Raw genomic sequence first — 25,839 nt, forward strand, 5'->3', positions numbered from 1 at the left:
GTTGCAGCAAAAGAAATTGTCAGCTGATGTAATTTCTGTGTATTTATTTCCACTGATAACTGAAGATGAAAATTAAGCCTTTTCTTTTCTTAACAGAAGTTGTTTTCCCAGTTAAGTGTGTTACAAGCAGCCGTGAGTTCTGTTGGAACATGCACTTACATACGAACAATTCTGTAGCACAGAATTGTTTATGAAGTCTTTTTCACTTTGACAGCCAAAGATATTGTGTGTAGCAGGTGCATTCCAAAGGTACCTCACTTAATAGATTTGAAATTACATGAGCAAACCCTGTCAGCTTCATTTTGTCTCTTGCTGCACGCTTCTGTCCCTAGCACTGCCTGAGGAGAGCAAGTGAGTGTAACAGAAGGGCCACGAGGATGATCAGGGGGCTGGAGCACCTCTCCTATGAGGGCAGACTGAAGGAGTTGGGGCTGTTCAGTCTGGAGAAGAGAAGGCTCCCAGGTGACCTAATTGTGGCCTTCCAGTATCTGAAGGGGGCCTACAGGAAGGCTGGGGAGGGACTTCTCAGGATCTCAGGTAGTGATAGGACTAGGGGGAATGGAATGAAGCTGGAGGTGGGGAGATTCAGGCTGGATGTGAGGAGGAGGTTCTTCACCATGAGAGTGGTGAAGCCCTGGAATGGGTTGTCCAGGGAGGTGGTTGAGGCCCCATCCCTGGAGGTGTTTAAGACCAGGCTGGATGAGGCTCTGGCCAGCCTGATCTAGTGTGAGGTGTCCCTGCCCATGGCAGGGGGTTTGGAACTAGATGATCCTTGTGGTCCCTTCCAACCCTGACTGATACTATGATAACTTGCAGGAGTGTGTTGGGCAGCTTTTCATAGGCAGAGTTCGGTGCTCTTGGCAGGTATGTGTACAACCATTTTGCAGAAAATGAAGCTGTTTTGTTGCCATTGCATTCCTTGAATTCAACAGGAGTGGAATTACATCCAATACATTATGCCATTTGCAAGTGTCTCATTTTAATGCCAAAAGGCTGTGTTCTCACAACAGAGGCATTTTCAGCACTGAAGCTGTGATAAATGTTGGCTATTGAACTTGCTTCACATTGCAATATTTCATCTGTATATTCAACATTTAAAAGTAGATATCTTTCTAAGCTTTAAAATAGGATGTTACTTTCTTCCACATTAATCTAGACATATTCCTTAATAAGAACTTCACATCTGTACATACAAGTTTCAGAGCACTTTACAGTAGTGAAACCACTAGCAAGAGACTGCTGAGCATTCTTTAATTACTTTCTGAGGTGGTTTTCCTTTTTTATGCATTTCATGTTTGAATTGAAGTAGTGAAGCAGCCAATTCTGCTACAGTACATTGTTGTCTTAAAGGCATTGGAAAGGAATAGCTTAAAGAAATCCCTTGGTAACACACTTCCAGAGCTTTTCATTTTCCTTAAGCCATGATGAATGTTGACACTCATAGCTTTTAGATTAGAAGAACATTGAAAAATCATTTACATCTTCCCTTTGTTGTTCTGTGATACAAAAAACTGGAGCCATATGTTTCTAGAGCAGTAGGATTTATGTTAAAAGCTTGTAAAGGACTTTGCACATCTGCTTTATAAGGAATTCAATCTCTACAAGGTTGCCTTCACTTTGGAACAACAACAAAAAATGAAGCTACAACTAGGGGTGGCTTTAGACAGGGAACTCTTAGAGAGGTTTTGGAAAAGCAGTTTTTCCATTGCATTTACTAAGTAAGCTTGACCACCTCCCACCTTCCCCCTCTAGCTTGAGCTCAAAAAAGATAGCTGTCTTATCACACCTAATTTCAGATACTCCAATACTGAAGGTTTCCACCAGCAAACTTACTAAATTAGCATTGCATGTGTAACTCCAGCAAAAGATCACAGTCAAAATGTTACCAGAGTATCATATCTTAGTAAATCCACTGCCCTGCAGACTGTTGCAGTGTAATTAGGATGTTTTTATTGGCTGGGGGGTATTTCCTGAAAAACACTGAGGATTTTGCTTTTCTGGTGGAGGCCATGGTGGTACTAAAGAGCTGTTGCTTCTCATGTCTCCTTCCAGAACTTTTCTTGTTCAGTAGGTTTCATTGCATGCAAATGTGTGCTCTAGTGGCTCACTCATTGCTGCACCAAGGATACTGGGGCATGTGCAATCTGTCGTGTCCCCGGACAAACACTTGCATTGTTTACAGTGCAGGTGAACGCTGCCCTTAATGCTCCTGCCTCAGATGGGCTTAATGGCAGGTTGTGCAATAGCAAATACTGTGCCCTGTAAGGAAGAGGTCTCTGAGCTTGAGCAGCTTTCCTGATTTTGTTTCTACTTTGCACATGGGAGATTTTCTAAATAAACATTTAAAAGAGCTTCTCACTAGAAATTGTTCCAAGCCAGCCTACTTAAGCAGGGATTGTATTCATGCTTAATTAGGCTTTCCTCTCTTTAATGCTTATAAAATAAAGCCCTTTCAAACTTTCAGTTGATGTGACCTGAAGGTGACCTGGATCTTTATAATGGTTGGCTTTTCCAGCCTGTTGGATTAAACAGATGTAAAGAAGAAATCTGTGGAAAAAACAGGCTGCCTGTGCTGAGCCAGAAATGTAGACACTGTTTTCTTGGTAAACCAGAATGTATTACCCAACACTGGCAAGACTCTGCATTTTATTAGATGAATCTCTAAATTCACCACTTACCTCAGCAAAAGCCTTTCCTGTTTGCTTTCTGTTTCAAAAACAAGGAGAGGTGATAAACAGCAATTGTTAAACATTTGGAGGTGATTTGCTGTGCAACTTTCACCTAGGAATGTTAGCAAAATTAGCTGAGTAGCTGTGAGCTGCTGATGCTGATATTTTAGTAAGTGCTAGAATACCGGGGCGGGGGGTGGGGGGAACCACCTAAATGTTTGCTGTGTGTGAAAATGGGTAAGTTCAGGATAACCTTAATCCCAGGCAGTGATTGTGAAACAGTTATTGGCAGCAGGATGGAGAAGTGCAGCATGGTTGTCACTGATCCATATGGATGTTGGAAAACACTCTTTTTCAGAAACTATCCAGCACTCTGTAGTGGTAGGAAGAAGATTTTAGGTAATGATAGCACGCAACTGGGGTCATACAGCTTTCCCTGCTCCTCACTTCCTCTTCCCAGCACCTTCTGGAAAATGATCCCATAGGTCAAACTGCATTGCTTGGCATCATTAACAATGTGCATGGAACTGCTGCTGGAATATTGAGATTGTGGCAGGATCTGGCTTGGCAATTTTGATGGGAAGAGCAGTGGATGTACAAGCCTTACCTGTATGGGAGCCTGGAGTGACTTAGAGAGGTTATCTTGGGGAATGATTTTATGGCCTGTGTTGTTGGTGGCTCCAATGTAGTTTTATCCAGTAGACTTGCTGCCCCAGGGTAGAATCACTAGCGGGAAGTTGTCACTCTTCTGCAGGCTGAGTCCTTTCTTTGCCAGCCAGCAGCTGTTAGGGCTTCTTTGAAGTTGTTTGGGAAACTGAGTCATAGGAAAGGTTTTGAACCATTCGTGTAGGAGTGAAAGATGCCATGGGAATTTCTGCATGAGTGTAGCTAACATAGACCACACAGAGCCTGGTTGTTGATCCCTAAAATTGTTGGCAGGAATGACCTCTGGTAATCACTAGCCCTTTCTTAAGCTTTTTCCATCATGTTTGCCTGTGCTAGATGACACAGCTAAACAGAAAGACTTTTAGTGTGCCTGTTTTCCTTGCGCTTTCATTTATTTCCTATGGGCACAGTCTCAGTCCCAGTATCAAATCAAGCTGGCTCAGAAAATTGTGGTAATCCAGATTTTTTTTTTCCCCCTAAACAAAACAGAATTGGCAGAGTAATAAATGCTTATGCCCATTTAGGCTTTTGCCTTGCAGAGCTGAAAGCTCTTCTTTGGTCCTATGGGAAGCGTATATCAGTGGTGCTAATTATAATCCCGAGACAAGCTTGTTGCTGTGCAGAGGCAATAGGAAGTATCAACTTCTCACTAAAACTCAGCTTACTGTGGTCTGCTGATTATGTGTAGCCATGGCAGATATTGGGAATGGGATTGTATTTCTTATCCTGGCTTTTTTTACTGTAGCTATGCTTTGACTTTCAGTCTCATTATCGACTTTATTCCCATATCTAAAGACTTTATTCCCGAGCCTAAAAAAGCCCAGAGGACCACTTAGTCATTCATTAGTTGTACTGACAAGGTAGGGCTGAGGTGTTCAGTTCTTTGTTGTGGTTGGTGGTGACAGGAAGAGCATGGTGCAGACTTAGCTTTTCTGTACAGATAGAACTAATAACCGCATCTGAAGAGTTATGCTCTCTTCTTTCAGGTGGTGAACCCCATCACATAAAGAAGGGTTTTGATTAGTGCTCTAGGACTCCAAACCAGAACTAGATGGAGCAATGCTCCTTGACTATGTGTGGAGAAAATAGTTGTGGCCCAAATCTGACTTTTTAATATCGTCTTGCTGTGAGAATGACCTCTGAGCCTTGAGTTCTGTATCACCGGCCTCTCCAGAAGAGAAGACTGTCATATTGACCGGTGGTTGTGTGCAATAAGATACTGTGATGGTGGTATCATAGTATCATTCAGGGTTGGAAGGGACCACAAGGATCATCTAGTTCCAAGCCCCCTGCCATGGGCAGGGACACCCCACACTAGATCAGGCTGGACAGAGCCTCATCCAGCCTGGTCTTAAACACCTCCAGGGACGGGGCCTCAACCACCTCCCTGGACAACCCATTCCAGGGTCTCACCACTCTCATGGTGAAGAACTTCCTCCTCACATCCAGCCTGAATCTCCCCACCTCCAGCTTCATTCCATTCCCCCTAGTCCTATCACTACCTGAGATCCTGAGAAGTCCTTCCCCAGCCTTCCTGTAGGCCCCCTTCAGATACTGGAAGGCCACAATTAGGTCACCTGGGAGCCTTCTCTTCTCCAGACTGAACAGCCCCAACTCCTTCAGTCTGTCTAAAGAATCTGTGTGTTCTGCTTGCCCGAGAGCGTTTGCTGAGGGTACAATTGAAGAAGCTAGTTGCTGGATAGAGTAAGTGCTAGAAGGGATTGAGCAATAACTCTGCTTCTTTCAAAGTCCTAGAAAAGATGAATGACTGAACGTGGTGAATCATCACTGACATGGCTGTTCAGAGAAACGACCAACGTTCCTTTGAGACTTGCTGAATAAGCTGTTGCTGCAATTCTTTTGGCTGAGTGTGAAGTAGCCTCTTCCTACTTCCCCAATGATCACAAAACAGGAAAAGCCACGTTAGTGGTAAATCTGGGATTCCAGGTGTCCCTTTAATTGGTTTCTGTCTCACAGTTTCCAAACATAATTACGCTGGCTGAATTGCAATCAGCTCTGTGGATTTTTGTTGCTATTTATGAGGATTTTGGCTTCTTGTTTTGAAGGAAAAGGCTTTAATTTTCATTTCAAATGAGTAAGGGAAGAGAACATGAAGAGAGCATGTCAGGCTGGCTTTCTGAAAACAGACACTTGAATTGCACTGTAATAGTTAGGTATTTTGGTCATTTCTGTCATTTCCAACTAAGCAGCTAGGACTTGAGGTGTTTTAAATCACTTTGGTTTTCATGCTTTCTGGTGTAGAATTTGTTCTCAAGGTTAGATGGTTCAAAAGTGCTACAGGTATTTGACAGCTGTTGATAATAAAGGCTTTTAAAAATGAATTTTAGAAAGTGGAATAGCATTTTAGCCTGGGCAGTGTTGGGCTTTGGAAGGAAACTTCAGTAAATAACTTCTAGATTAGTTAAGGCTGAAAGCACAGGGCCATCTGAGAAGAGATGCCTTTGCTTCTCTGGAATAGTTGTAGTTCTTGATTTACTGTACTTGCTTTTCATCGTGGTAAATGTTAGAAGAGGGATTCTTTGTTTGCATCCAATGGCACATATGTTTTTCAGTGTACAAGTTTTCATTTCATTTCATTTGAAAGTGGAGAATTAGTGTGTGGTTTTGAAGGCAGGTTCCAAAACCAGAAAATGCTTCTCAGTACTGGAAAGAAGTTACTAATAACTACCTGTTGTGGATTTTTAAATCTGAAGCTGAATTTATAATATTTCATGGAGCAATTGATTGAATTACCTAGTTACTACAGGTACATGCCAGATAGAGTTATTGTTCTAGAATGAACAAATTTGGTATAGAATAGAATAAACCAGGTTGGAAGAGACCTTCGAGATCGTCATATCCAACCTATCACCCAACACCATCTAATCAACTAAGCCATGGCACCATGCACCCCATCCAGTCTCTTCCTTAAACACCTCCAGTGATGGTGACTCCACCACCTCCCTGGGCAGCCCATTCCAATGGCCAACCACTCTCTGTATGAAGAATTTCTTTCCAACATCCAGTCTAAACCTCCCCTGGTGCAGCTTGAGTCTGTGTCCTCTTGTTCTGGTGCTGGTTGCCTGGAAGAAGAGACCAGCCCTCACCTGTCTACAATCTCCCTTCAGGGAGTTGTAGAGAGCAATAAGGTCTCCCCTGAGCCTCCTCTTCTCCAGGCTAAGCAACCCCAGCTCCCTCACCCTCTCCTCATAGGGCTTGTGCACAAACTGAAGGTGCTGGAAATGCCTTTATTTGTTATTTCATTGTTGTCTATTCATGATCATTTGGAATGCAGCATTAACTTTAATACCTGAAAAAAGGGCACAAAATGCTTTGACCTTTATTTTTCTTTGTGTAAGGCTGCTATTGATGTAAGCAGTTCAGAAAAATGGGGTGGCATTTGCAATGGGAGAATTATTGAGCACTTTACATAAAATATGTTTGAAAGTTTGTACCAGGGTGAACAAAGTCATCTGAGCTGACTAACAAATTGTTTATCATATGATGCTGGCTTCACTGCAGGCAGTAACTGGGTGGGTTGCTCACACATCGCTGGGCACAAATGCAGAGAGCTTTTTGCATGTTACTGCTTCAAAATACTCTGAGCTGTGGCCTGAATTTGTGTTTGTCTTAGAATTTTGAGCTCTTATTTTGGGTTTTGTAGCTGCAGGTGTGAGCATGTTCAGTTTTGAAGCCTGGGGGTTTAGTGGTACTCTGAGCAGTGGTGATGGGTCCTGCCACCCCTGGCCCAGCCTAGCAGAGATGGTGTATGTGCTTACAAAGCACTGGGGACATAGACCTCTCCTTCTAGGTCAGACTGGTACAATTAGAGGGGAAGTGTAAAAGAACAGATAACTTTATGGCTTCATCCCCCCTTCTCTGCCTACACACTCTCCAACTCTTCAGTGTTAGGAGTTGCATATTCTCAGGCAGCACCTTACTTTTTGGCCCTTCATTTTCATGCTTTTCAATGTAAGCTATGTTGCCATGGGGTAATCTGTGTAATAAACTTCAAGAACAGCTTTGTGTATGCAAATGGTAAAGCAAATATCTGTTACTGCACTTAGCCTAGATACATTTTATTTCCTTGCTAATTAAACAGTATCTAAAACAGAGATAGTGAGCTTTCTGGGAAAAGGACTTGCCTTGTCTGTGATCTTTTAAATGACAAAAGATTTTAGATGACTTTTCAAACTTACACATGAGTAGAGGTAAACAAAGTAACAGATTCCTTGCAGTATGGTCTGAGTAGGTATACAAAATTCTTGATATCTAATATAATAATAATTAACTAAGTCCCAAATAATTATATTGCTGTATTGATCAGGTATTAGTCTATAAAAGGTTCAGTGGAGCTTGAAATGAAGAGACTGAATTGTGCATTATGAATGTAACTGCGGTGGTAGAATTACTAATGTAAAAGTAGTTCACTGAGATTTAGATATATCTGCATAATTAATATGTAATTAACATTAAGCATGCATTATAAATGAAGAATTATCATCCTAAGAAGCTGATATGTTCTAGTTACTCTAAAGGTTTTGTGGTGGCCTCTCCTGTACAAGATAATTAGAGGTTTGGCAGCTGTGAGTGTTTTACTGATACATTCTTTTATGGTGGTAGCAGTGATTCCTGGGGGCTACTTGTAGATAGTGGAGGTGTGGTGAGGAGAAGTTTCATCAGTCCTTGTTGGTTTAGATGTGTGCTGAATATACTCTTACTATGTTCTTGCTTAAATGAAACTGCTCAAGTGCTTCACAAGTCTTGGACCTCACTTTGACTTCTACTTCATGATGCAGAGAGGGACAGCTACTAGTGATGGGTCCAAGCAAATGCAGTTCTGACCACCACCTCGACACTTAAACTCAGGATCTGAATTTTCTGTTTCTGCATGTTTCATAATTGGAGAGTGGTCATATTTGACAAAGTACCTAATAACTTTCTTCAGCTTAGAAGTTCCCATTTCTAACATTTTTCTCCTTTTATTAGGAATACATAATCCGTGTTCAGAGAGGAGTTTCAGCAGAAAACAGCTGGCAGGTAATTCCTTAAACTGTGGTTCATGTAACCAGGATGCCCTTTTTAGGAACAGTTTGAAAATTGTCTCTTTCTAGCTTTTAAAATTTGAGCTGGAGAGGGAAAATGTTGATTTGGAATGGAGAACATGAAGTACTTGAATACTTTTGGTCAGAAACTAGGAGAAAAACAGTGTTACTGCCAGCAGCTGAAGGCACGTTGTCTGATGCCATTGTGAATATTCCAGGAAAAAGGGTCTGTCACGTGTCAGTGTGTGTGGGTACAGCCATCATTTTAAAATCTCAGATGGCAGTCTGCCTTCCTCAGGGCTGAAATCACTGCCCTGCTGATGCATGACCAATAAAACCTACAAGTAGTAATGAAGATGACTATGAAAACTTGTTGCATCTGATGTGGCAAAAATGCTTTGTTTGCAGGCAGCTTTTCTTGCAAATACTTTTTAAGCTGTTTTAAGATAATGTTTAGAAATGTATTTTCATTCTCCTTGGGGTTGTCTTTGCTGTCTGGCAGTGTGACATAAATCCAAATTATGCATTTGTCCAAAAATGCTTCAAAGAAGATTATAAATGGGAATAGCTTTTCTCTGATGGGATTGTGAGGAACAAAATGATCTTGACAAAAGTAATATGATTCCTGAGCTTTGTCTTTGTATTTTGCAGATTGTGAGGCGATACAGTGACTTTGACTTGCTTAACAATAGCTTGCAGGTAATTTTCACCCCTGTGGTATGTATATCAAATGTCTTTGAGAAGGATGTATGTCTTGTGATGATTTTTTTTTCTATGTGTTGCAGTGAAGAAAAAAACACAAATTCACTTAGCTGTAGAAGAAACTGTGACTTCAAATGTGACTTGAATGCATACTTTTCACTCATGTTTTGTCTTGCAATTTTAGCATCAGCAGGACCAATTTATATTGAAATTGGCAAATACTGAATCTTTCCCTTCAGCACTGTGACTTGTTCCGGTTTAATGTGTTATTATTCACTCCTCCTTTGATTTGAAGAAAGCCAAGACAGAACCAACCTTAGAAATCCAACATTGAAGTGCTATGTGTCTCATTATTTATATTGCTCTAGAAGCACTACCAGATGCTGCTTATCATGTGATGGTTTTCTGTATCACTGGAAACTGTTCCTTGGTTAAACACTGGACTTACTGTGTGCTTTCTTTTGCTTTTTAGGACAATTATTTCTTTTTAGTTTGTGTGGGAAAAAGCAGGATATGTATAGAGAGTGTATTTGGGAGCAGGGGGGAAACAGCAGTGACTGGCATTTACAGGAGAGAAACTTGTTACTGGATGTTTCCACAGTACCAGGCAAACAAGATAAAAAGTGAATGCTTGTGCAATCTGAGGATAGATTTTTTTTTTTGTGACTTTGAAATTTTTTTACTGTTAAATGTGTGAGCTCAAGAGCTTCCTTCATACTGCTTCTACTTCCTCTCCCCATCCCCCAGTCAAATCAGCTATTTGCTCAATGAACCTCAGTGAAGAAGAACATGTAAGGGTGCTGAATTGTGCACTCTGATAGTCTGCTATAACTGATTCCTGTGCTAGAAGGTGGATGGGCGAGGGAGAAATTAGTCATCATTCAACAGATGCAGCATAGTTGCCTTGTAGAGTTACTTTATTGAACGTGCAGTAGCACATAGAAACTTTCATCGTGACCTAGAAACCTCATGTGGTGTGCTGAATAAATGTAATGCAAAGATATCTTGTGCTCCAAAGGAATCCCAGGCTTGAGATTAAATAAATGCCCATGGGAATACAGGAAAATGAGATGGTACTAGTTGTCACAGTACATAGTTGGTCATTGTGGTCTTAACCATAGTGAAGTTCTGGCAGCAATCACAGAGGAGGAATTTGGAGAGAGCTTTAAAAAGAAGAGAGTTCACTTCTGCTGCCACCTATAGCAAGCTCCTCTTAACCGTGGGTAACAGAGTGTGTTAAGACATGAAAAACCTTTGTTGCCTTCTCATTTAACTTTCAAATGAGGCAGCCTTAGTAGAAAGGGCAGTGGACCTTTAAGACTAAAATTCAGAAATGACAGGTACCAAAAGTTCAAGTGTAAGTGGAAGATCTAGAAAACAAAGGTAAATACTTTATGTATGATGTACTACAGAAAGAAAAGACTTTTGTGTCTGAGACGGAGTGAATGATAGAAGTGTGGGGTTTGGGAAATTATTTGGCAACAACTTGCAAAGTGATCAAGGAGAAATTTGAAATGAGAGGTTTTGCAGATAGAAGATACTAAGATCTGGTACAAAAATGCCCCCTGCTTTGATGGCTAGAAAAGATCAAACAATATCATCAGGACATACCTCTGACTGGAATGGGAGGAGATGCAGAAGCAACTAAATGAACAGGCAGTGTTCCTTAGCACTTGGTCTGCTTCAGCGAAGACTGCTGCTTGCCCCTTGATGTCCACACCCTGTTTCTGCTTTCCACAGTCTAGAAAGGCAAAGATATATCTCTGCCTGGAGATGGCCCTTTCTGGCTAGTATGAAGAGCACCCTAAGAGGTGTGATTTTTTTCATTATGTGCCCCGCAGAGGAAGAGAGGTTTAAGCCTTTGTCAAAGATGTACAACTCTGCTTTTGACAAACACCCCTGTTCCTTCAGCTCAGCTCCCTGCGTCAGGGCAGCAGACAGTAGCTGGTGAGAAGCATTTTGAAACAGCTCTTTTCTCTCACTGTTCAGGAGGTTTTTATAAGTTGCTCTTTTTGATGCTGTAGCTGAAGTTTTCTGATCCATCAAGACCTGCAACACTCCTTAGTTTTCTGCCCATGCAGAATTCTATACAACAATATTTTATCCCAATATTCAGGACTGGTTTTAAACCTGCATTTTGTGTATATTGAAATTCGAGTAAACAACAACCCTCTAAGCAAAAAACCTCTAACCCTTCCCAAAATAGTATAAAGCAATGAACAGTAAGAAAACTAAACCCCAGTCTCCTTCCTTCAGAACTAAAATGTCGCTGGAACACTGCTGGAGCTTCTTTTGAGTGTAAAGTGCTAAATTCTTCTTGTGGCACACTTAGCCTCACTGTAGATTTGTGTGGCTGTGTTTGACCACATAGCTGCAATTGAGTTGAAATGCAAATTTCCTGCTGTTAATCTGGTGCTGACTATATAATGCTAGTAAGAATTGAGAATTTCAAAACTGTCTAGGCTAGGGAATGAGTCCTACCAAACACCTTGGAAAATGAGAGGTCTGTGCCTGTGACCCCGATCAGCATCAGAAAGTTTCAAGCCAAATTCCCTTAACTCTCAGCTGTGTACTGGATGGAAAATCTCCTTCCAGACCATCCTGCATTTCTTCCTTTTTGCCTGTTTGACGGAGATTTGTGGAGATCATTGGCTGCTTTTCTGTTTTGTCAAATGAACTACTGGAGCAGTATTCACAGCAAGATATCTGGCTTTTGTGAAACATTTTATTGCAGCTTTTGAACAGACATTCCTGAGCAGGCTGTGGTTTGAAGATAAGAATGTTAATTCCCAGGTTTTTCTGTGCTGAAGCTCATCCTGACTGTAGTGCAGAGTTGGGGCCACTGAGAAGTGTTCATCTTTGAAAGCACGCGAGGTCTTTGCAAGGTCAGGACTTCAGTGAGGTGTTCTTCTGTGGCAGACAGCGTTCTCACTGTGCTGTGTGTTTTGGCAGATTGCTACAGAAACCTCAATGTTACTTTCTGCTGAAAAATAGCAGATGTGGGGTTTATTGAAAGAAGTTTTAAAATAAATACTAGTAGTTTGAAAACAGCTTGAATTAAAGTCCTTTTCTCTCTGATGGTGTCTAGCTGTCAGGTCAGGAAGGTAAAGGTGATTATGATTGATATGCTTCTCAAAAGAGTAATACCAGGAGTGGATTTAGCTTTTGTTTAGAAACTTATTTTTGAATTGGGGTGGTCTGTCAAGTGAAAGTTTTGTATGGCCCTGGTGTTGAAACTAATGTGGTAAATTTACTGTGTGTAAGTGGTGCCTCTGGGTTTATTCATGGATATTTTTGTGTGTTCCCCGTGAATGTAAAAGAGCATTAAAACATGCACAGCGGATAGGATAATTTTTGTTAACACCTTCTGTAATTCCAGCATAGTTATAGTTCTTTTTCAGCCCAAGATTCGCAGTCTCAAACTGGAGAATTAGGAGAAGTGCCAAGGTTAGCAGAGGGACAGCTGCTGTGTTCAAAAGGAGGTGGTAAAAAAGGGAGAAGGATTGCTTCTTGTGCCCCAGTTTGTTGCACGAATCCTTTACTGTTTCCACTAGTTAAAATGAAAGTTGTTAAAACACCAAAAGTCCCTCTCTTCTCCCTGGTGAGCTGCTTGCTGTAGAAATTAGGTTATTGCAACTGCTGTAATTGATTCCTGCAATACACATTTCTTAAAGATAACTCCCAGTGGAGATTCAGCACACCCAAGGCAGGGTATGCTGCTTTGATTTGCAGGACAGCGATGTGTTAACAACATGAAAAATGTATTCTGGCAATTCACATGATGTAATTGGATATAAACACCGAAGAAGATCTCTTTGATCTGACTTACATAAGGCTTTGCATTTCTCTACAGTTTTTCATCGTCCTATTTCAAATTTTATCTGATATTTTGGTTCACTTATGTCATCATAAACCAACTACCATGTATCCACTGGTAAATTGCAGCTATTTCTGGGTTGGAAGACATCCAGCTGTTTAAAAACTGTAGAGAAGCAATTTCAGAAGAGAAAATGGAAAAGTTGCACCATACTTGAAGCTACAGATTTAAACTGCTGACTGCAAAGGGCTTTAAATTGCCTGTAAAGGCGGTTGAGGCAGAGGAATTGTATTAATCTGCACTCCATGAAATAAGAAAACAAAAAATCTGATCTGGAGAAAATTACAAATGGTGAATTGGCTTTTGTGCTGTGGTAGAGGTTTTCAGAAAATTTGGCTGGAAGTCGTAGCCATTTAGTATTGGAAAGTTTTGTGTATGACTCACTAGCAAAAATCTGCCCTCTCACATTTTCAGTGTCATAGAATCAATAAGGTTGGAAAAGATCTCAAAGATCATCAAGTCCAACCTGTCACCCAACACCTCATGACTACTAAACCATGGCACCAAGTGCCATGTCCAATCCCCTCTTGAACACCTCCAGGGATGGTGACTCCACCACCTCCCTGGGCAGCACATTCCAACGGCTAACAACTCTCTGTGAAGAACTTTCTCCTCACCTCCAGCCTAAATTTCCTCTGGTGCAGCTTAAGACTGTGTCCTCTTGTTCTGGTGCTTGTTGCCTGGGAGAAGAGGCCAACCCCCTCCTGGCTACAGCCACCCTTCAGGTAGTTGTAGAGGGCAATGAGGTCTCCCCTGAGCCTCCTCTTCTCCAGGCTAAGTGTCATTCCACTTAATTCAGAGCGAGGTGTGAGCTGTGGTCTCACTAGCTCACCTTGATAACGGTACCTAGAAAAAGCATGAAAATTTGTCTATACAAAGTACAAAAAGAGTTATTCAGTTTTACTTTCTGTGTTGCTAGTTTATATTCCTGATGCATTTTCAAAGCAAGGTTAATATATTTTTTTTCCTCTCTTTTTAAGATCTCAGCTCTAAGTCTACCTCTTCCTCCAAAAAAATTGATTGGAAATATGGAGCGTGAATTTATAGCCGAAAGACAGAAGGGACTCCAGGCCTATCTTGATGTCATTACTACCCATCACATACTATCTAACTGTGAACTGGTAAAAAAATTCTTGGATCCAAACAGCTATTCTGTAAACTACACTGGTAAGTGAGGAATTGCAGTACAGCTTCACTTTGGCATGTCTGTGTATCTTCCATGAATGCTGGCAAGGATTTACACTGAAGTATGGGGGGGAACAACCTTCCAAACGATCATACTGTGCATGTAATAGTGTATGGTACTGTTTCTCCAGCTCTGTGCACGAATCATGTGGTGGTTGTCCAATCTAAATATCTGAATTCTTTTACAGAGGAGGGATGAGAGTCAGGATCTGTATAAGCAGAACTTTTTTATACTAAATGGGGAGGGTTGGTGTTTGAATTTGTCTACCAGAGTGTAAGGTGTGGTTACATTTGTCACTCCATTTGTAAGCTTCTGTTAAAACACCCAGTCTTCTGAACACTGAATTTTGTGTTCATCATGGTTCTGAGGTATTTCAAATCAACAGGAACAATTGTGGTCATCTCGTCTGTCACTTCGGGTTGTGAGACTTCCTAGAGCTGTTTGAGCTAGGCTTTTTCAGGGCTTCAGTAAGTCACACACCCTCTCCCTGCAAATACTGGAAAATCACAGCATCCCTTGAAATCTTATCCCAGGGATCAGTTCTCATCATTAGTAAATGTTTCTTCTTAGACTTTGTTTGACTTCAGCTTCAGCTGTTGAACATGGTTAAACATTTCCCTAATAGACCGAAAAAAACTTCCTCTTAGTGGCGAAACCCACGGCACTGTTCATAGGCAAACTGACTCTTTGCAAAATGCAAAGCATGTTTTCAGAAGAGCAGAGCCTACTGAAGCAGGAACTTACTGCTTCCTTTTCACTTGCCTTACTGTTTTCCCTTTATGTAACATTCTTCTGTCTTTGGCTTCAAAGTGCAAACGACATTTCCCGGATGTTTATGACAAGATGTGGAGGAGCTGTAAATTATTAGTAACTCTTTAAGGATGCAGTTTGTCTGGCTAATCACAGTGCTGACCAAGCAATTTGAATCCTCAAAGAGACACTGACTTCTGTGATAATTCTGAGTGCTTTCATCAAGACTTTTTTTTCTGCAAGTTGCTGGGAAATCAGTAGCAATCAAGACTTCGGTTGTGATCTTTGAAGACACCATCAGTTTGTCATTGCTTAAATACTGGAGCAGTTAGCTGATCCATACTGCACTGTTCTCTCTTTGCTGACATATTGTTAGAGAAGATACAGTGCAGAAAGATCAGTGCATCCTTACCTTTTCAAAGTGTTTGTTATGCCAGAATAAGCCATGTTAGAGAAAACTGCCCTGTTGGCACAATTCCCTTTCTTCCCCTACTGTCAACACTTCTCACTGAGATTTCCCCTCAAACTGCTTCATGAATAAACCAGTTGTGTTCCCAGCTGTGAGAGAATTCAGTAACCAGAAGGGTGTCCTTCCTTTACCCCCACAAAATGTGTGTAGGATTATGATAGCTAGCAAAATACCTCTGCCTGCTCAGAAAAGGGTAGAAAAATGTGTAGTGAAGCAGAACTGAGTAGTTTACACAGTTTACATGTAGTAATAGCAATGTAGATCACATTAAAGAGATGTAAAAGAACTTTGCTGGTGTAGCAGAAGCATTTCATGATCTAATGTAGTCTACACCTCATGTGGGAAATCTTAGCTGTGAGCATTGTATTTAGACTTGGGAATATAGATCTAGCACAGTTAGAATGCAGACTAGAAAGCTAAGTTTTCCAAAGGCAGTGCCTTCTCTGTTTTCTCTCTGGGTCTGAGTTATCAACTGAAAGATGTAAATGCCCTTTAACTGTGTTTTTTATCTGGTTTCCTTATTAAAGTGATTTTGCTGACTTTCAGTCTGAATTCCTGCAGGCTTCCTTCTGGCATTGCAACTTACCTACTGTGTGGATAAATACATTATATAGTGTCTTAAAAACATTTGATTCTTTTCTTTTGGTTTTTTTTTCCTTCCTCCTTTTTCTTTGCAGAAATTGCCTTACAGCATGTTTCAATGTTCTTCCGATCAGAGCCAAAGTGGGAAGTGGTGGAGCCGTTAAAAGACATAGGTAAGAAGAACATGTATGCATGAAAGCTTGTCTGCCCCACTATGAGTTGTTCTAAGATTGCAGTACTAGCTTTGCTTACAGACCTTGTCCTGCCTGTAAGCTGTATGTTTCAGTAAAGCTGCTGGTGACTTCTCTCTTTTCTGTGTGTGTAGGTTGGCGAATACGTAAGAAATATTTCTTAATGAAGATTAAGAATCAACCAAAGGAGCGGCTAGTGTTAAGCTGGGTATATATACTTTCTCTCATACTCAAATCTTTCTTAATGAACTTGGCTTATTTAATCTATATTGACTCCCATGTGTGAGTGATACGCTTGAAGCTCAGGCTTTGAAAGAGCCTTGAAAGCCCTTTCAGTGGATGTGTGGTGTGGGAGCTGCTTGTATTTCTTTCCTCTGGTGGCAAATCCAGTTTGCAAGTTTCTGGTCATTTGTCCCATTCCTGCACATCAGGTAGCTGTCACCTGTAGTATATATTTGCTCACTGAAAATAACAAGGTGATCTTTTTTAAAGTGGTGGGGGTTCTTGCTTTGATCTTTAGTTGTATTGAGAAACTAGTGAGAGAGGCTTAAGTTGCTCTTTTAAGGTAGACATATATCAACACCAGACAGTTTGTTGTTGCTAAACACATTTAGGCTCCTGTGCTGAAACGTGCTGCCATCTTAATTAGGTAAGCATAGCTGTTTGTAAGAGTTCACTGCAGAGCAGACATCACTAAAGCTTGGAGTAGAAGGGAAGGGTTTTTAGCTGGAGAGGAAGAAGTTGGGTGGTGGCTTAAGTCTTATCAGTTCGGAGTGCACACAATCCCTTAGTTTGGGGTTGGCAGAGTTCATTCAGTGGTAGAAATGCACGTCAGACGCAGGGGAGGAAGGAGGCTGTAATACTTATTTATGGTCTGACACTTTGTATTGTAAAACCAGGGCGTTATTCATCCTCTTCAAGTTACATTCTGTATGTGTAATTTCCTTACTTGCTCTTCAAAACACACCTTCAAGCAGCTGTCTCAATCTGTGAAAGCATAACATGGATCACATCTTTATGGAATGCAAGATCTATAACGATGCCATTCTTTTCCTATTTATTTCCAGGCTGATCTTGGCCCAGATAAGTACTTGTCTGACAAAGACTTACAGTATGCCGTAAAACTTCTTTCTTCCTGTTCTGTGAGTACTACTTGAAGACTTTTGAGTTGTGGTTGTCAAGAGCTGATCTTGCAAAAGCACAAGTAGCCTAGTAGATGTAGTTTGTCATTTTAGAGTTACTTTAATTTAAAGATGTGCAAACCTTTTAATTACATTTCCAACACAGAATGAGGTAACGTTCTCAGCACGTATAATGGTCCTGCAGGATTATTACAGGAGATTCAGAATTGTGGTTAATTGTATTTTTTTTCCCTGCTTGAGCAGTGCTGTGAGATGACAAGCTTTTATTTCAGCTTCTCCCCACTTTGGAGTGGTTAGGGTAGGGCTGTCAGAAGTTCATTGCTAAGCCATGTGCTGGGGATGTTACCAGGCAGCACTGGATAAGGTGTTTGGGATGAGTGGTGTTCTTTGAACTTATGACAGAAGTGTCTTAGTGGAGCTAGAACAGGGCTGTACAGATCAAGATGCTCTGCAGTGGCATGTTAGAAATCCAATAGATGTCTCTGAAAAACTGGTATTTGACTCCAAAAGGAGTTTGTCTTTAAGGATGTTAATCATGTGAGAGACTGGCTGAGAAGACTGGCATGTAAACTGCTAAACCTCTGCAGTCCTGGAGCTCAGCAGAAGCACAAAACAGAAGAGCTTTAAAATTAGGCTTCTCAGCCTGCAAACCAGCCTTCAACTGATGCTTTAAATAAGACCTAAACAGGAGGTCTTTTCAATTAGCGTATGCGTTGCATGTGTCATTTATTCCCAACTGTGCTGTCTCATTTGGTTTCACGAAGTTGCAGGAAGTTGTAGTAATTTCTGAAGACATCAAAGTGTTATGACATCTATTAATGCCAGTTTCCTTACGTGCCTCAGCTGTGTAAAACCATGAGTGAATTTGTTGGCTTAGCATGACTTAAACCTGCAGCAGAGCTGCTCATGTGTAAGTGCTGATGGGGCTGGATTCTTCACTTGTCTAAACTCCCAGTCTCTTTTGTTTAAAAAAATATATTAGGTTTCTTGGTTTTTTTTCAATTTATGTGGAAATGGAACAGTGTCCTTTAGAAACTTTCTTTGCATTTATTCCAGGTTAATACTGAATAACTTGAGCAAATGTCACTGCGAGAATCTAGTTTGGTACTTTAAATACGCATTTCAGGCAGAGTTTTTCTTACTTGTGAATCCAGCAAAAATGAATTACAGAATCTGTCATCAATAACTTACCCACAGTTTTTTTCCTTTTGGCAGCATCCATATATTTACAAAATCACTTTTGCCACTGCCAATGAATCTTCAGCGCTGGTTATTAGACCATTCAGTGAAAAAGGGACACTAAAGGACCTTATTTATAAGGTAATGTCTCCCCCCCTGCTCCCAGTTGAAGTGGAAGAATGTTTGGTGGAATGACCATCTTTTACAAAGCTGTTTACCATCTATCACTAAGCAAACTAAGACTTTTACTGACTTTTCTGGGCATGATACTTGACATGTGTGTTTCCTTTGAAGGCAAAGCCAAAAGACCCATTCCTGAAGAAGTATTGCAATCCTAAAAAAATTCAAGGTCTTGAACTTCAGCAAATAAAAACATATGGAAGGCAAATATTAGAGGTATTCTTTCTCCTTTGATTACCAGCCTGTATGATTTTTAATTTTGAGGCCCACTGGTTTAACTAGAAAGTGGGCAGAGAAGCTTTATTTCAGCAACAGACTTCAAAGCTAAATGTAAATTGAGATTAGGTGTTGGGAGTTGGGTTTGGATGTGTATGTGTGAGGCCATTTCTGACTAAAACATTTGAGTTTGTATATCTCTTTGAGGGGTGTCAGTAAGCCTGCTTTGAGCGTTAGCATCAAATGCCTGTTGTGTGACAGACCTTAGCAGTGAAGTGGAAGTGAATAGCTCAGCCAAAGGTGATGTAGGTGGAAGATGAAGCTGAGCAAGCATTCCAAAGAGGGGCCTAATTTGTTATGCATCTGATTTCATATTGGAGCATTTAAGATCTTGAGATGGTCAGAGCACATCTTGCCTCACTGCTTCTATGTTGAATTTTTTTTTCAGGTATTAAAATTCTTACATGAGAAAGGATTTCCTTATGGCCATCTTCACTCTGCCAATGTGATGCTGGATGGAGACACCTGCAAGTTAATGGATTTAGAAAATTCCTTGTTGGGACTTCCATCATTTTATCGATCATACTTCTCACAGTTTCGGAAGATTAATGTAAGATTCGGACATTTAATTCAGCTGACCCATGCATCCCTTTATCCTTAACTTCTGTTTGTGGAGAACTGACTAGAATGAGAAAAAGCCTCCCTCAATCCCCTTCCTTTAATCTGAGCTTTCTTCCATCAAATTCTCTTTCTGCTTCTTCCAATTCTCTGTCTGGCTGCACAGAAGTTTTGTTGCAGCACACTGAAGTGAGGCTGGGGCCAAAGCTAAGCAGGTAGAAGGCGAGTGCAGGAGAGTGTTTTGTGACAGCAGTGCTGGCACAAATAGAGGTAAACTGCAGTTGTTTTAAGGTCTCTTTCCACCCTGATCTTGTATTTCATAGGAACATGCATATTGCATACCACTCTTTGTCACTTTTATGTCTGTGCAACAAACACAGCTTATTACTGGCTCTTAGCTGGGAGTAGTGATCGACCAGCCTTGTCTGGAGTGAATACTGTGGAAATTGATTAGATGCTTGCAGATATGTAGCCATTAAAAGCTGTACTTTGCTTATTTGACGTGTGTTTCTTAACTGCAGGCTTGCAGAGCAAAGTATCACCTTCCTCTGACCATATAAAACCAGTTTTTTCGTGTTGCAGCAATGCAGTGTTTTAGCCAGCATCTTGCCCGGCCTTCAAGTGCTCGTTGTAATGAATTCCGTACACAATCACGAGACGGCTGCTTGCTGACCTTGCTAAACAAGTTCTACTGTGTTGTCAAAGAAACAATCAAAAGTTCATGGTTAGTCCAAACCTGTTAGTGCCATCAAAGCTCTAAACCTCTTCCAGTAAGAGGAGCCATTTCCATTTAAACATGATTAAAAAATCTCAGGTATGTGCTGTCTGGAACCAAAGCATGTATATACAGCTTGTACCAACCTAAGGAGGGGTGACAAAGACTCTCCTAGGTTTGTTTGGTAGGTAATTTTGCTGTCTTTTTAGCTTCCTCTCTGAAAAATAACAGCTGGTCATATTATGAATGTCATTCTCTGCTCTTTGACTTAGGCAGGAAAATATGCTTGGTTGTGATTCACATCAATGTATTCTCAGCTGTTGTGTATGAAAAGAGTACTACTTTACATGTTTTTACAGACTGGCTATTCTGCTAGCCCATTTGTATCATCATGTACAGAGAGACAGCAGTAGTTTTGTTAGCTTAAGGCGGGAAGATTTCATTTGAGCTAAAGTTATGCAGGGAAATGGTTGTGGTTAGGAACTGTCTTAGTGGTTTCTCTTTTCTATGTTCAAATGCAAGACCACTCTTTTTTCTTTGATGGGTTATTGTATGTTTTCAAACCAGTTGTGAAAAACTGATTCATTCTAGCAAGCTATGTTTTGTTTTGTTTTTGTTCCACCACAGACTTTAGAAGGTGTTGATGTACATTGCTTTGGACACTTACTGTATGAAATGACATATGGAAGACCCCCAGATACAATTCCAGTAGACAACTTCCCTCCTGCACCATCAGTGTTTGTTGGTTAGTATGCAGTCTGGAAAGTGTCAGTCTTGGCTTCCTGCTTGTTATCTAAGCTGGAGTGCTGCTAATGCTGGGACATTGGAGCAGGTTGCCCAGGGAGGTGGTGGAAGCCCCATCCCTGGATATTTTTAAGGGCAGGCTGGATGGGGCTCTGAGCAGCTTCATCTAGTGTGAGGTGTCCCTGCTCATGTCAGGGAAGTTGGAAGTGGATGATCTTTGAGCTCCCTTCCAAGCCTGATAATTCTGTGATTCTGTAATAGCAGCCTCAGATCTTTGCAGCCTGTAACTGGAAAGAATTAATAATTTGTAAAAACAGCAAATGTGTTCAGCATGAAAAATATGTAGCATAGAAAGACAATTAATTTTTGCTTTTAAATTAGATTTTTTTTAAACTGAGGGATAAAGCAGTGTGTAGTAAGTAATTGGATGCCTGGATTCCCTCACCTCATGTCTAACATTCTTGAAAAGTTTGTGTGTGCAATAGTAACATTATAACAAAAACCACATGCCGGACAGCTTCATCGCTGCTTAGCTGAGGCAGGACTTAGGGGAACATCGCGCAGCAGTGCCAGACATTCATTCTAAATCATTCGCTGTCCTGCTGTGCAAAAATGTGGTTTTTTGTTCTTGTTTCTGGGGTAGTTGCTGTGTTGGAGTCCATTCTGACCTGTGAAGCTCTGAAGAATGGCATGCCAACTGTTTCGCGGCTCTTACAGATGCCGTAAGTCCTGTTTTGCTTGTTTTATGGCAATGCTTTGAATTCTGTTAAGGGGAAGAACTTTTTTTCCCTCTTGTTCCTTTTTAGAAAGGTTTACTTCTTGTTCTGAGGCTTGTGTAATGCATCTCAAAAGAAGCTTTAAAATGGATGAGCTTTATAGAACCCATCCCTTGTGAATATGACAGATGCTCATTTAAAGTTCCTTTGTCTCTTGGTGTGTTGGGGCTGTTATAAACGCATTTTATTTAGCGTGGTGCTATGGATTAGATTGACCCAGCTATTAAAAGCAATGCAAGCATGTACAGGTTGTTTTAAAGCCTTTAGAATAAGGAGTCTTTTTGTGTGTACCCTTCAGACCTACTTCAATAGCTTTTGCTAATAAAAGGGATCTCTTTCTTTGCTCAGCAGTGACATTTAGACTTGGCCTAGGTATGAAATGTTGTGTAAAAGTTCTGGGTGGTTTCTTTCAGGGTTAGCTTAAGGATTCTCTGAAGCATACAGAAAACTAATTTCCTTACAGGCTGTCCTCCTAGTGATGTAGTGACATGGTAAGGGCAGGTATGGAGCAAGACTGGGATGCTGAAAGGAAGCAATGTCAGTGCATGACTGAGCTGGAGATCATACCTGTTTGTATTGCCACCATGCCTGCAATTAGGAGACAGCACAACCAGGGAAGTTCTGCAGTCAGTGTGCTGTGACATGTCACCAGCATGCTGAGCATAGAAACAGTTCCTGGTAAAGAGTCCTTTAATTCATACCAGGTGCCAGAGTCATATCCTTAAAAATGACACGTTGCAGTACAGGCTTGTGGTAACTTTCCATAGTGAACAGCCACAAAAGATCTCTGAAATACTTATCTCTGAGCCAGGCTTGACATCTCATTCTGGGACAGTTTTCTAGTATGTTCTCCTGAACAAAGTGTGGTGAAATGGACTAACCAGTTTATTTTCAGACTACCATTGCCCTCTAGTGTCTTTGTTTTGGATGGAACAGGATGAAACATTTATGCTTTTGCTTCTGATACCATAGAGAGAAGAGCTTTAGTTGCCTTTGCCAGAGTACAGACAAGAATGCAGGTGTTTGCAGATGCTGAGTTCACTCTTTGATATTTCACAGTGTTCTTGTTAATGCTACAAAAGTAGTGTTAGGAGAGTCTTCTTTAAAAAGCAGTAATTTAGTTTAGGTGAAATTTAAAATGAAGTCCCTTCTTTCATTAAAGAATTCATATGCTTTCAAGGAAAAGGTTTTCTATTTTGGAGGAACCCTTTTCTGTCTTTGATAATTGTCCTGCTTTCAGAATACTTCACATAGTTTTGCTTACTCTTCCATCAGTAGTGGCTACATTCTGAGGGTTGGATGCTGCTAATTTTACATTAGCACTTGGAGGATTAAAATCAGTACCTAAAAACCTATGGAATAAAACCCAACCAGTGGCCTGAGGGTGAGGGCAGAGAAAGAAATAGAGAAAGAGTGAATTAGGCAAACAGTACCAGTACTGTTCTCACTGTGCTTCTGTCTCTTGGGACTAATATTCTGATTTTTAATACTGCTTTTTTTCATCCGCTCACAGATTATTCAGCGATGTTCTGCTAACGAGCTCTGAGAAACCACAGTTTAAGGTAGAGTTGGACATTGATTTGTTGTTTGTGGAAGTGCCGGGCTGTGGGCAGCTGTGCATTAATTGGCAGATAGAGTAGAAGAGAGGTAGCTTAATATGGTTTTATGGTGATTGTCATCAGTATTTGGAATCCTTTGCTGCATTGTATCTGAGAATATTATATCACTCCTTGGAAGGGGGTCATAGAGTGACCCATGAGTGTTCAAGTGCAGTTCCTGTCCTGGAGTTCATTTATGTGACCATTGATGAAGCTCTCTATGAACAGAGGCTTGCATTTCTCCTCAAGTTTAAGTGAAACCTCTTGTGTTCTAGTTTGTACCTACTGCTCTTTGTCCTGTCTCTGGGCACACTGAGAAGAGCCCAGACAACTCCTGCAGGTCCCTTTGCAAGGCCTTTTGCTGCTACACTTCACTGAGTAAAAACCCCCAGGAAGAGGCAGCAAATTGCTAAGACTTGGGGAAATTGATTCTGAGTGAGTCCATCAGCACATTGTTGCCAGCTCCAGCGCTGCAGAGATGGAACTTTTGGGGATCCACATCTGCTCCCACCAGGGAGCTGCCCCAAAGCACTTCTAGAGAGAGCATCTAAAGCCATAGTGTCAGAACTTGGGGCTTTAGATGAGCAAGATGATCACATGAATGGTGAGTTTTGAGTGGAGAAGTTGTGTTTTCCTTTATCATGTTTCATGCTGTGATTTTTTCTTTCCCCCCCCATTCTGTATTAGATTCCTACTAAGCTAAAAGAGGCACTGAGAACCTCCAAGGAATGCATAGAAAAGCGATTAACAGAAGAGCAGAAATTGGTAATGTCTGCATTTCTTTACAATATTTTTTACAAACATTCTATTTGCTCTTACCACTTCTACATGGGGAGAGTGAGTTTTTACTCAGCAGTGATTTTAAGTCATAAAGGCTTTCATATGGAAAGTTGGAAAACATCTGGTGACTATGTGGCATGTCACTGTTTCACGTGATGCAGCTTCACAGGCAGTGGCTCCTAAGTTAACTGCAGTATGATGCTCAATGCTGTGCCAGCAAGAGTAAAGACACCAAGGAAGAAGGGAAAAAGGAAAACTAAACCTACAAAGTGACTATTGTATTTTCTTTTACCCCAAACATATCCCTTGTTTGAGGCTGGTGAGAGGCCTTGAGCACAAGCCCTATGAGGAGAGGCTGAGGGAGCTGGGATTGTTTAGCCTGGAGAAGAGGAGGCTCAGGGGTGACCTCATTGCCCTCTACAATTACCTGAAGGGTGGTTGTAGCCAGGAAGGGGTTGGTCTCTTCTCCCAGGCAACCAGCACCAGAACAAGGGGACACAGTCTCAGGCTGCACCAGGGGAAGTTTAGGCTCAAGGTGAGGAGAAAGTTCTTCACCAAGAGAGTCATCAGTCATTGGAATGGGCTGCCCAGGGAGGTGGTGGAGTCACCATCCCTGGAGGTGTTCAAGAGGAGATTGGACGTGGCACTTGGTGCCTAGTCATGGGTCTGTGGTGACAGGTTGGACTCGATGATCCTTGAGGTCTCTTCCAACCATGGCGATACTGTAACATGTAGGATTTTACCATGGTCTTGTTCTGTTTTTCCCTTCCTCTCAAAGATTCACCAACACAGAAGACTGACAAGAGCTCAGTCTCATCATGGCTCTGAAGAAGAAAAAAAGAAAAGGAAGATCTTAGCACGAAAAGTAAGCAATCTCTAAGCAGGTTTCTCACAGAGAAAAAGATGTGTGTCTTTTCTGACTGTGTAGCATGCACAGCCACAGGTGACACTGCTCTGTTCTGCCCTGTGTTTTTCTGTACTGCTCCTTGGTTGTTTTCACTTAGTGACAGACTTCCTGAGAAGTTACAGCTACAATAGTAGCTGACTTGTGTATTGGTTTAACCTGTGAGAGGCTGTTGTATGGAAACAGTCTAAGTTATTACTTCATACACAGCTGACAATCTGTGTTGCTTCCTGCTGCATGGGGAGGGCATTGTAGCATTTTTAAGTCATCTCTGGCAGTGCACTGTCTGCATCTCTGCATCTCTCTTCCTTTTTGGTAGGTCAGTTTGCTACATGACCCTGATGGACAGAGGGTCTAGCTGCCCTCCTAGAGATGTTTGGGCATAGAACAGCCTTGCTGCTGTTGTCGTCATGGCAGCACATGTTGGGTGTGGGGAGAGGGAGGTTGGGCATTGATAAGTTTCTTGCACTACAATGGATGGCTGTTGCAAGTCTGTGTGTCAGGTCAGTCCTTAGCATGGACAGCAATTATTCATTCCCATCTTCTGTTTCTTGTGCTCTGTTGTAAAGAAGTCGAAACGCTCTGCCTATGAAAGTGGAGAAGAACACTCAGCAAAATACAGCAACTCAAATAACTCAGGTAACTACAGAGAGAAGAGCTTGCTTCTACACAGCTGTGTCAATGCTTTTTTGCTGTCATTTTCTGGCTTACAAGATCCAGGGTCACCATCAGTTTACATATTAATATTGTACTACCAAAGCCTGATACCACTGGTGTGAGTATTTAATATAATAGATAAATCAAGGCCTTAAAAGTATCATCAGTGTTAGATTTTTCAGCCACTCAATTT

At 41.3% G+C, this 25,839-nt stretch overlaps 1 protein-coding gene across 4 annotated transcripts in view; it reads left to right on the forward strand.

Moving 5' to 3' along the window:
* PXK (PX domain containing serine/threonine kinase like) overlaps positions 1 to 25,839 on the forward strand; it is a 38,700-nt gene that overhangs the window by 4,053 nt on the left and 8,808 nt on the right. For all 4 annotated transcript variants that reach the window (XM_068154225.1, XM_068154226.1, XM_068154223.1 and 1 more), the window contains exons 2-16: positions 8,325 to 8,375; positions 9,032 to 9,079; positions 13,940 to 14,126; positions 16,042 to 16,119; positions 16,272 to 16,345; positions 17,205 to 17,279; positions 18,495 to 18,599; positions 18,753 to 18,854; positions 19,303 to 19,464; positions 20,815 to 20,932; positions 21,575 to 21,653; positions 23,221 to 23,269; positions 23,993 to 24,070; positions 24,864 to 24,950; positions 25,559 to 25,628. In XM_068154225.1, coding sequence (XP_068010326.1) covers positions 8,325 to 8,375; positions 9,032 to 9,079; positions 13,940 to 14,126; positions 16,042 to 16,119; positions 16,272 to 16,345; positions 17,205 to 17,279; positions 18,495 to 18,599; positions 18,753 to 18,854; positions 19,303 to 19,464; positions 20,815 to 20,932; positions 21,575 to 21,653; positions 23,221 to 23,269; positions 23,993 to 24,070; positions 24,864 to 24,950; positions 25,559 to 25,628 — 1,363 coding nt within the window. The remainder of the gene's footprint in view (positions 1 to 8,324; positions 8,376 to 9,031; positions 9,080 to 13,939; positions 14,127 to 16,041; positions 16,120 to 16,271; positions 16,346 to 17,204; positions 17,280 to 18,494; positions 18,600 to 18,752; positions 18,855 to 19,302; positions 19,465 to 20,814; positions 20,933 to 21,574; positions 21,654 to 23,220; positions 23,270 to 23,992; positions 24,071 to 24,863; positions 24,951 to 25,558; positions 25,629 to 25,839) is intronic.

The sequence above is a fragment of the Melanerpes formicivorus genome, unplaced genomic scaffold (assembly GCF_026170545.1).
Source record: "Melanerpes formicivorus ecotype bairdi unplaced genomic scaffold, bMelFor1.0.p_v2 SCAF_28, whole genome shotgun sequence".
NCBI classification, from domain to species: Eukaryota; Metazoa; Chordata; class Aves; order Piciformes; family Picidae; genus Melanerpes; species Melanerpes formicivorus.